The sequence below is a fragment of the Balaenoptera acutorostrata genome, chromosome 10 (genome assembly GCF_949987535.1).
Source record: "Balaenoptera acutorostrata chromosome 10, mBalAcu1.1, whole genome shotgun sequence".
Lineage (NCBI taxonomy): Eukaryota > Metazoa > Chordata > Mammalia > Artiodactyla > Balaenopteridae > Balaenoptera > Balaenoptera acutorostrata.
In genome coordinates this window covers 106,618,811-106,630,263 of record NC_080073.1, presented here as the reverse complement: position 1 = coordinate 106,630,263, position 11,453 = coordinate 106,618,811, and the positions used below count along the sequence as shown (strand labels likewise).

At 60.2% G+C, this 11,453-nt stretch overlaps 1 protein-coding gene across 1 annotated transcript; it reads left to right on the top strand.

The window, feature by feature from the left end:
• The first annotated feature begins 449 nt into the window (after window positions 1–449).
• Window positions 450–5,419, top strand: FOXF2 (forkhead box F2). Its single transcript, XM_057555169.1, has 2 exons — window positions 450–1,596; window positions 4,571–5,419. The coding sequence occupies exons 1-2, from the start codon at window positions 450–452 to the stop codon at window positions 4,735–4,737; spliced, it is 1,314 nt and encodes a 437-aa protein (XP_057411152.1). The 3' UTR covers window positions 4,738–5,419.
• Window positions 5,420–11,453: the final 6,034 nt, after the last annotated feature.

Genomic DNA, 11,453 nt, shown 5'->3' with positions numbered 1-11,453 from the left:
GGGGCGGCGGCGGAGGAGGGGGCAGGGCGGGGGGGGAGGAGGGCGGCGGGGGAGGGCGCGGGAGGGAGGAAGTCCGAGAGACAGAGCGAGCCGCGCTCCTGAGGGGAGACGTCGGGCTCGTCCCCGGGGTCCCGGCCGCGGTCCCCGCTCGCTCGCGCAGCCGCCCGGCGCCCGGCCGCTCCGGCTCCGCGGCCCGGAGGCCGCCGCGCAGGCCGGGACCGAGGCCCGGGGAGGGATGCGCGGGGCGTCGCCTCCGGCCCGCGGCCGCCGCCAGAAGCCCCGGCGGAGCTGAGGGAGGCGACGGCGGAGCGCTGGCTCGGAGCGGCCGCGGCTGCAGCCCGGGCGGCGGGCTAGGGCGCCCGCCGGGCCTCTGGGTCGACCGCGCTCCCGCGCCTTCGCGCCCGGCCCCGGGCGCGCCCCCGCCGCCGGGCCCCGCTCCCGGGCCCCCGATGACCTCCGAGGGCGGGCCGCCGCCGGCCCCGCTCCGCCGCGCCCGCAGCCCGGGCCCCGGCGCGCTCCAGGCCGCCCTGATGAGCCCGCCGCCCGCCGCCGCCGCCGCCGCCCTGGAGGCCGCCTCGTCTTCGTCGTCGTCCGCCTCCTCCTCCGGCGCGGCCGGCGCGGCCCCGAACGCCTGCAAGAGCGCGGGCGGCGGCGGGGGCGCGGGCGGCGGCGGCGCGGGCGCCAAGAAGGCGAGCTCGGGGCTGCGGCGGCCCGAGAAGCCGCCCTACTCGTACATCGCGCTCATCGTCATGGCCATCCAGAGCTCGCCCGCCAAGCGCCTGACGCTCAGCGAGATCTACCAGTTCCTGCAGGCGCGCTTCCCCTTCTTCCGCGGCGCCTACCAGGGCTGGAAGAACTCCGTGCGCCACAACCTCTCGCTCAATGAGTGCTTCATCAAGCTGCCCAAGGGCCTCGGGCGGCCGGGCAAGGGCCACTACTGGACCATCGACCCGGCCAGCGAGTTCATGTTCGAGGAGGGCTCGTTCCGCCGCCGGCCGCGCGGCTTCAGGCGGAAGTGCCAGGCGCTCAAGCCCATGTACCACCGCGTGGTGAGCGGCCTGGGCTTCGGGGCCTCGCTGCTGCCGCAGGGCTTCGACTTCCAGGCGCCCCCATCGGCGCCGCTCGGCTGCCACGGGCAGGGCGGCTACGGCGGCCTCGACATGATGCCCGCGGGCTACGACGCGGGCGCCGGCGCCCCGGGCCACGCGCACCCGCACCACCACCACCACCACCACGTCCCGCACATGTCGCCCAACCCGGGCTCCACCTACATGGCCAGCTGCCCGGTGCCCGCCGGGCCCGGGGGCGTCGGCGCGGCCGGGGGCGGCGGCGGCGGCGGCGGGGACTACGGCCCGGACAGCAGCAGCAGCCCCGTGCCCTCGTCCCCGGCCGTGGCGAGCGCCATCGAGTGCCACTCGCCCTACACCAGCCCCGCGGCGCACTGGAGCTCGCCCGGCGCCTCGCCTTACCTCAAGCAGCCGCCCGCCCTGACGCCGGGCGGCACCCCCGCGGCCCCGGCCGGCCTGCACACCAGCATGTCCACCTACTCGCTGGAGCAGAGCTACCTGCACCAGAACGCCCGCGAGGACCTCCCAGGTAACACGGGGCCTGGCCCCCGGGGCGTCGCCTCTAGGCCTCCCCACTCTGGGTGGCCGAGGCCCAGGGGAAACTGGCACCCTATGGGGGGTGGGGTCGGGGTCACCGGGCCTTCCCGGACAGGCTTTGCCCCTACCGGGCCTCCAGAATTTTCACCCCTAGGAGGATGGAGTCAAGTGCCTGCGTCCTCGGGCTCTCCGAGTGTCCCCACGGACTGCAGGGCTCAAATCTCAGGCCTGACTTAGCTTAGGGAGAAGCCTTGTGGCCTTAGGGGACCTTGGCCAAGGCACTGTGGCTACTTTCTTTTGTCTCTTTTTCAAATTGGTTTTGCTGTGCTTTCACCCAAAAGTAAATGTGCAGAAGGGAGATGCTCGGTACCTGCCGTGTGCGTGGGGAGGGGCTCCGCTGGGCGAGGGTTGAGAGGAGGGGAAAGGAGGGAGGGGCGCCAGGAAAGCAGAGGGGTTCCAGGACCCTGCACAAAAGGGAAATGTTGCCAGGGAGGAGAGGCGCCAAGCGGTGGAGGAGTCGCCTGCCTCCCCCCACGGTGGACCCAAGTTGATGACACATGGGTCCGGCCTAGGCCAGCAGGACCTGGGGCCCGCAGCGAGGCTCCCCTGAGAAACGCCTGCCCGTTGGGCGCCCCTTGTCGTGTTGACGGTGTAAATTGTGTTGGTTGCAGATTATGAAAATTTATTGACTTGCCCAAGGCGGTGAAAGGTGGGAGGGGACAGATGGGGGTGGAGAAGGGAATTTGAATATTTAGCCAGGTTTATGGGGGCAGTGGAGATAAACCCTTACATTAACCCCTCGGAGGCAGGCTGGTCTGCCCGGCAGGCGGGGGCTCTAGCTGACACTCACCCGCCCCGATTAGAAAAGGGTTCGCAGGACGACGACACCTACATTACATGTTCGTGCATCGGTGTGGGGCAGAGCGTCAGGGAGAAAGGAAGCCCAGAAATGGGCTAAAGATGTTGGTTCCCTGGACGGTGAAATTTCCCAAATAGGCCTTTTAAATGCGGGTCTCAGAGGTTAACTAAACAAAGACAGTCTGGGCAGGACCACACCGGAGAGGATTTTAGCCTGACTTAACCCACTGAGAGCGGAGTCTTGTTCAGTTTTATGGGAATTTCAACAAGTAACCAACACAGGCGACCCTCCCCTCTTATTTTTTTTTAATCCCCCTGGGACGGGCTGTCAATCACCTCTGAGCCCTGTCGGCGCGCTCTGCGCTCTCCCGCCCACCCGCGCCCCTCCCGGCTCCCCGCTCCCCGCTCCCGCCGCCCTGCTCAGCCGCAACCCGGACTCCGAGGCGGGTCCTTGAAACTTCCGCGGCTGGCGTGAAACACTTCCCTCAACGTTCAAAATCGCGCAGAAATTGCCTTCTGACCATTTTGTGAGGCCGTCCTCGCCCCACGCCACACACCGCGCGCACGCACGGGTCCCAGGAGCGCGGGCACCCGGGAGCACGACTCAGTCTAGAGGAGAAGGGACACTGCCTTGCCAGCCCCCCGGGAGCTCGCGCGCCCTCCGGGCCGAGTCTGGGAGCCCCGAGGAGGCCATGGCCCGGCCGGGACGCTCTGCTTCTCCCCACCCCCCAGCCGTGCTCTGGCTCCCGCCCCCTCGAACGCTCTTCCCCGCGGGGCTAGCTGGCGTCTCCCAGGCCGGGCCTCGGCCGACCGAGAGCCCAGGGCCCCTCGAGGAGCGGGAAGGCCGAGGAGGTGCCCCGAGCGCGGGATCCCAGCACGACCCCCGGGCGGCCCAGGCCCGCTTGCTCGGGGAGGCCCCGCGGCCTCTCTGCCTCCCGAGAACCTTTCAAGAAGGAGCCGGGCTCTTAGGTCCTTCGGTCCCATCAAAGCGCCGGCGCCGGGCCCGCCGGCTAGAGATGCGGGAACCGGCACCGCGAGGTGCTTTAACGCGGGGGCAAGCGCACCTGCGCGGCAGCGACGGCTCACGTCGGGGCGCGCGTTTGGCCACAGTCGGTGTTGCCGGGCGCTGATGGCGGGGCCGCCCGGTGGCTCAGCGAGCGCTGGATGCGGCCGGGCGAGGCGCCGCGGGCCGCCGGGTAAGGTCTTCGCGCGCGCAGAACGACCCGGCCCTGCACCCGCGTGGGCGGGCGGTCCCCGCCGCGCACGCGAGACTAGAAAGGCCTTGGGGGAAAAGGGCCCAGCCCAGCCCGGCCCCGAGAGAGGCCCGGGCCGGGAGAAGCGCGGGGCCCAGCGAGCCGGAAGCCCGGCCAACTGCGCCCCCGGGCCGGAGGCGCCGAGAAAGCAAAAGCAAAAGTCGGCGCCCGGAGGCCTGGCTCAGGCCCGGGGAGAGGCTGCGGGCCGGCCCGGCTCTCCCAAAGGCTCCCCGCGCGTCAGAGGGGCCGCAGCCGAGCTCTCACCCAAGGGCAGGCGCTGCTTCCCGGGGGTCCCGCTTCCCTCGAGGCGCGACCCACAGAGATGTGCGCGTTTGTTCTCGGCCCTTCTCTGGCCGTGGGATTGTTTTCTGTCACCCCCCTGGCGCGCAGGGCCTGCTCCTCGGAGCCGGCTAGTTGGTTGGGAAATAAGGCAGGGGGGCCTCGAAACCAGAAGCGGGGGAGACCGTGGTGTTTCGGGGGCAGGGGCTGGGCCTCGGCAGCACCGGCTGGAGCCCTGCGGGCAGGGACCGGGCCCAGGGGCTGTTAGAGCCCCGCCCAGCCTCTGGGAGTAACGGACACCCGGGCACGGAGAGCCTGGCTTGGCGGGGACCGTGCTCCGCGGCCCCGTGTAAACCAAAGGAGACCCCAAGCCGGGATTCCTGAGTCGTCCTGTGGCCTACAGTTTGAAACTTTGAGAAGCTTCTGGCGCTGGGTTTCCTCTCGCAGTTTTACCGCAATAGACAAAAAGGCCAGCCCCCTGGGAGTCAAAAGTTGAATTAAGTTTTAAAAAATTATGTGCCCCGTCCTCAGCGGAAGAAACGTTTCTGAAAAGGTTTCTTTTCTCCCTCCTCGCAGTGGGGCTCCCCCGATACCAGCACCACTCCGCGCCGGTGTGCGACAGGAAAGACTTCGTCCTCAACTTTAACAGCATATCCTCCTTCCACCCCTCGGCCAGCGGCCCCTACTACCACCACCACCACCACCAGAGCGTCTGCCAGGACATTAAGCCCTGTGTCATGTGAGCGGAGGGAGGGGCCGGGCCAGGCCCTCTCGCCCCCGGGGCGAGGCCGAGGCGGACTCCTGCAGCAGCGTGGCTGCCAGTAGCACACCAGTCACTCAGCCAGAGTCCCCAGGCCAGGCAAGCATCCTGCGCTGAGGTTTGTCTGCCGTTGGCAGAAGGACAGCCCCAAGGTAACGCCCCGAATTCGTGCAGGCTCCCAGAGAAGGGAGAACTCCGCTCCTTAGCCGAGGTGGTGAGAACTCACCACGCGGAAAACACAGGCATGGAACTCCGGGGGTTCCCTTGCCTTCAGTAATCAGGGTCTGAAACACGCAGAGGGGCTGTGTGTGTGTGTTTCTTTGTCTATGGAAAATGCGTGTGCTTTTCTGAAAGGCAGTGCCGAGCACAAGATTGCAAGAAAGCCTCATCTTGTTGCCTGGCTCAGGGGGAGAGCTGGGCTTTGCCAAGCACTACCTTTGGATGCAGGTGCCAAAGAACATGATCAAGGAAGTATTTAGCAACAATGTGTCTAGTTTAAGAAAGTGGTCTTCAGTATTGTGACAATACAACGTTTTTTACAAGGTTGTTTTCTACCACCATAGTTTAAAGATATTTTTATGACCTTCGTGTATACTCACACTTTGCTTGTATTTTAAAAGGAGGATATATTTGCACTTACGTATACTTTTACAGTTTGCCAAACTATTTTGGTGTAAAATTTTTTCAATAAAATGTATATAACAAATAGTTGCTGGGGGATCTCTTTCCTCCCCGGGCATCCGATCGCCAGGTCTCCTCACCAGCGGGCAGTGCAACTCTACACTGGGCGGGCTTTTTTTTCTAAGTCATGTAATTGACGTGGTGTGGGGTCTGTGCCTTGAGCAGCACAGGCTGGGTTCTGATTGTGGGTCTTCTCAGGAGAGAAAGAGAAGAAGAAACGTTTTCTATTATTTCTTTCCTTCACCCTCGCTCTTTCTGGCTAAACAAAAAACAGAAGGTGAAAGGAGCTTAAAAGAAAACCAGGCAGGATAAAGGCTTGAGGAAACCAAGTTTCGTGCCCCCTTTGTTGTCTTTCTTGTGCGCACGGCGAGTTCTGCCCTTTGCTCTCTCCTCTCGCCACCAGCGCAGGGTGGAGTGATGGGGCAGAACATCACCCGGGGCTGCCCGCGGCCCAGCCGGGCTCCGAGCAAGGGGTAGGTGCCCAGTGCAAGGGCCCCGGCTCCTTGGGTGGCCGTCACATCCCCTCGTCCAGAGGGGGAAGCCCGTGGAGGGCGTGGGCAGTCCCCGAGCATCAGGGACAGAAGCAGGACGAGATGTCTGTCCCCCCTCCGGTTCAGGGACAGCGCCGGCCCCCACTTGTCTTCCTGTTAGTCACCCTGCTCCCTCCTCTCCCTCGCAAGGGAGTGATGCTTTCCCTCGGGATTCCCTCCGAGCCCTTTCCTTTCTCGCTTGGTTTCCTGAGGCTTCCCAATCACAGATGCTACAGGCAGAGCTGCTGAAGCTCTGGACAAAAAAGAAAGGAAACAGGCCGATGGGTATCAGCCCCGCCTGCTCTGACCAGCCCCGCAGACTCACGGGCAGCGCTGGCAACTATGGACCCGAGAGCGAGCAGAGAGGTTCTCCAGGTCTTGCTTTTGCTTTTGAGAACTCGCCTTCGATTCTCATTCCCTGCAAACACTGTCTCTCAGTCAGTCACCAGGAACGGATACCACTGGGTGGGCGTCTCCCACACAGGGATTTTGTATTCTGAGTGAGTTTCAGTCCAAAGACAGTCTCAGTAAAACATCTTGTTTTGAAAAGTCCTAACCATCTGCCTAATCTTTAGGCTTCCTTTCTATATTTTCCAAAATTAAGCAGGGATTTAAACATTTGTTGTGTCCCATTATCACATTTGCAGTTAAATAGGGATTTTTTTTTCTTTTATTCGGGGCTACTTGGGAGCTGCTATAAATTATGAAGTCAGTCTCAGAGTTTGCTCTGACCACAGTGCTGTGTTTACATTCCTTCCGAGGCAGCCGGCATGGTCGTAATTTATATCCTAAACACTTGCACGTAACTTGTTTATACAGAGAATGACAGGACCTGGGAGGGAAGGCTGTGGCCGCCGGGCCTCGGCGAGCCCAGCGCGCCCCCTAGTGGTGCGAGGAGGCCCCGCGCATGGAGATGCAGGGTCCTTTATGCTATGCAGGAACTTTCCCAAAATGACCTGTTTTGTGGTGCTTTTCCCTACTACTCCGACGTGGGGACGCTGGTCCTCTTTACAGATCCGCACAGGCGGAACTCGGAGATACTGTGGGCTTGGTTTGAGACCACCACAATAAATACTGCAATAAAGTGGGTCACACAAATTTTTGGTTTCCCCAGGCATATAAAAGTTATGGATACACTATGCTGGAGTCTATTAAGTGTGCAATAGCATTATGTCTAAAAAACAATGTGCAGACCTTAATTTTAAAATACTTAAAAAATGCTAAACTTCGTCTGAGACTTCAGCGAGTCACAGTAGTAATATCAAAGATCACTCATCACAGATCACCATAATAAATATAATAATAATAAAGTTTGAGATATTGCAAGAGTTACCAAAATGTGACACAGAGACACAGAGTGAGCAAATGCAATTGGAAACAGTGACACCTTTTGCATGGCTCTATTGCAGGGCTGCCACAAGTCTTCACTTTGTAACAAACGCTCACTCTCTGGGAAGCCCGCTGAAGTGAAGCCCAGTAAGACGAGGTGTGCGTGCACTAGGTCCTGGCTGCAAGGGTCCAAGCCATGGTCCCTGATTCTGGTTCCTTTCACACGTGCTCCCCAACGTCACATACAAGACCTTTGCATCTGGAGTGGCAGACACAGGTGCGGTGGCCCCAGTGTATCAGAATCACTTGGAGGGCTAGTGGAGCACAGGCTGCTGGGCCCACCCCTCCCCCAGCCCCGTTTCTCATCAGTCCATCTGGGGCGGGGCCCCAGAGCCTGCATTCCCAGTAAGCTCCCAGTTGATTCTGACAGTGTTGGTCTAGGAACCACACTTTGAAAACCACGGGTCCAGGAGGGCAGTTTGAATTATGGATATTTTACAGGTTCAGATGGGTGGGTATTAAGGCTTGTGTGTTCATTAGTTAAGCAAAGATCTGAAAAGGTTTTTCAAAAATAGTTTGTCCACAGAAAAACTGTGATGGATTACTCTGTGATGGATTACTGGCCCCTGGGAAACATAAGGCCTAATTTTGAGCCCTGCACCAAGAAGTAGAAACTCCCCATTTTTATTCAAAGCAATGATATGTCTTGTTTTATTCTAGTAAACTTTGCAAAGAAAAGTCAGGTGGAATCACTAAAGTCTATCCACCTCGGTACTGTGAGTCTGGGTATGTACACAGCAGTGATGTCACAGTTCTCCAGATGGAGGGAGGTGGTGATTGGAGCAGGCAGGAAAAGGAATTCCTTTATTGGTGATAAAATCTTTAGAGGGTGGAACAGAGAGAAAGCAAAGGGGAGCTGCGACCTCAGTGACCCCCAGATACAGATGGGTCAGGCAGGACCCGGGGGGGCGGGGAGAGGGAGAGACGGAAAGAGAGAGAGGAGAGATCTGCAGAGGAGTGTCTGAAAATATCTCAGGAGTTCCCGTCCCGACGTGAGCAGAGAAGCCTTTGAAGCTGGGCTGCCATCCTGTGAGGCCACCGCCATCTCCCCAGGCCTCCAGGGCCAAGGCATTGGTTGTAAAGCCCACGTACTTCTGTTTTCCTTGGCTTCTGCCTGGATTCTGGGGAAGTAAGTGAATTCTCTAGTTGTGCGTGCTCAAATTTTCTGAACTGCTGCAGCAGCGTCCAGAGCATTTGGGGAGAATCATCTCGACTTACATTTTAGAAAGTGGAAGTCTGATTTCTGGGGGAAATCTTCAGGTATTAGATGGAATTAGCGCCTCCTTCCCAAAAGAAAAACCCCTTTGTAGATTCCTATATACCTGATTACTGTGCATCATGGTGATTAATTCAAAACAGGCACCGGCTTATTTAGCATGGAAATATATTTTAATATACTTGATCAGAACGGAAATACATTTTACCAAACCTGTCTCCATGAAACTCTATCTGAGCAAGGACAAACACCCCAGATGCAGACACTGGGCCAGGGAAGACCACAGCTCACGGACGTCAAGCTCAGTTGGGAAAAAATGAAAGTGCTGGAAGTTCTTTTGGAGTTCAGAGCGCCCTGGGTCCGCAGCAATTGTCTCTCGGGTCCCCGGGGGATGCGAGGGGCCCAGGGCTGGACGGCCAGTCCTCGCGGCCTGAGTGTGCGGGAGAGAAGAAGGGGCCTGGGGGCAGCAGGGAGGCTGGTGCCCTCCAGGCATTCCCTGCGGAAGGGCCCCCTGCTACCCCCCCAGCCCAGGAGCTGCTGTCTCACAGACGAAGAGACATGGAGGGCAGCCTTGGCCACGGCCAGGCAGGGACTCTGTCCCCCGACGGCACTGCGCCACCCAGAATGGGCGGAGCTCCCCGGAATCACAAGCTGCTCCTGTTTTGGTGAGTCTAGGGGCCTCTGTTTTCCATCTCATCTTCGATCCCCAAAGGCAGCCCTCGGCTACATCACTGGGACTCTGTCCAGGACCACTTTGTCCACAAGGCGGTGTCCCCTCACTGGGGTCTCCCCTCCCCTGCGTGACCCCTGTCACGTGTTTCCCTCACTCCGTCCACCCCAGCAACGAACAGGCAGACGCAGCAGTAAGTCGTGTGGGGTGAGTGGCTGAACCGCAGGACGACCCCTGCTAATGGCTCTTCTTCCAGAAGGAAAAGAACCTCCATCAGGAAAGAATCACTTTACTGGGTTGAAATTCCAAGTGACCAGGCTGGTCTTTGGTCCAGAAGGAGCAAGTCAGTGGCTGTTACTCGGTGATTTGTACACACAGCGGTGGGTCACAGCCCCAGAGCCTGGCAGGGGGGACCTGGGGAGCTTTAAAAACCGCCCAAGTCACCGCCGGCAAGCAAAGTTGGCTCCCCCAGGGGCCCGGCCTCGGCGGTGCCCAGAAGGCCCCCAGCTGCCTCGGCTGCTCAGGCGGGATTGACAACCGCTAATGAACGCTATCTTGTTTATGTTTCACAGAAACCCTTTAAGGAAGGCCTTATCGTCACGGGCTTGCAGAAGAGAAAAGGCTGCCCAGCTGTGTTTAGCTGGGGTCCACACCAGTGCCCTGTCTGTAAAGCAAGGGTCCCCCACCCTGGCACGCCGCCTGCCGCCTGGGCAGCTTCAGCAGATCTGTGCCCAGCCCCCCGCGTGGTCACACAGAATCTCCGAGGGGCGGACGGGGCGGCTCTGGCCCCCGCTCCCTGCAGGGAAAGGGGACACTGCCCCGCGGCCGCCAGGTGTAACTTCACAGTAATCAGTTACGCCAGTTCTTCCTGAGTCGGGGTGGGAGAGGCACAGACGGGAGGAGGGGAGGACGGGCGGGGGGTGACAGGGGGAAGGACCAGCCAGGAGGGACTGAGGCCCTCGCCCTCCCCGGGGCTGCCTGGGCTGGCCGAACCAGGCTGTGCCGACGCACGGCATCAGTAAGGACGCAGGGTCCCCAGCCCCTGTGCAGCAGCAACGCTCCAGCAATAGGGGCCAAGTAGGGGATCCCCGCACTGACTAGGAGAGCCAAACAAAGGCTGCCTGGTGCCCGGGCCAGGAGCATCAGAGCCAATGCTTAAAGAGCACACATGGGCAGACGGGCACACACACATATACATGTAGACGTACAGACGCACGTGGCCACACATAGACAGACGCACCCATAGACACACGTGGAGACGTAGAGACACCTACACAGTCTTCTGTTCAGTTGGGGTCCCAACCCCAAGTACTGAGATGCTGACATTTGATTACACCTGCCATCTTTCCAAATCTCCAAATTGACCACAACGGTTTAATAATCACCTTCTGAGGTTTCCTTTTCTAAAGGCAGGAATTTCCCCCTCCTCTAGTTCTAGAAGCATAAAAACAGCCTCTTTTCAATTGTTGCTTTTGTTTTCAAAGGCTAAGCCGAGCCCCCTGCCAAAGGCAAGTCCACGGGCTGGAACCACTGCGCAGGGCAAAGTTGTTTAAGACACAAATGGCACTTGGAGGGGCCCTGGCCGCTCCTCGAAGGGGCGAGGTCCACGTGGGCTCTGCACCGTCCTCCTGTGAGCCCTGGGCGTCCCCTGTGGCGACGAGAACAGGTCTGGGGGGGCGGGGGGAAGACCTCTTTCTTTTGGATGACCCTCCTTCACAGCAGGCCCCAAGCCCCGAGAGGAAACAGGCAGGTGGCGGGCAGGGGGACCTCCGTCTAGGTATAAATCAACCAGTGAACTTCTGACACCAGCTAAAGATGCTGCCCCAGCCTCGGGGGTTCCCTGGTAGAGGCAGCTGGCCTGCAGACAAACTAAAGCCCACAGACAGTCCCCTCCCGACAGTGGGGTGAAACCCTGTTCCTTTGCCTGCCCTGGAACTCGCTCCTGGAGAAAGTTCACACACTAAGGAAAATATCCCCAGAGGTCTTCAGACGGCCTGTCCCACTGGCGTCCGTGAGTGCCCCCCAGAGCAGCAGCCTGACTCCTTGCACAGGGACAGACAGACAGAGCTCACTGGACCCTAGCCCTGCCGCCGTGGCATCGCTTACATTGTCTGGGCCTCCGTTGCCTAACCTGGGCAACAGGGTACTGGTACCCGTCTCCAGTGTTGGTGGGATGATTACAGGGGCTACAGAGCAGCTAGGTCCTGGCACAC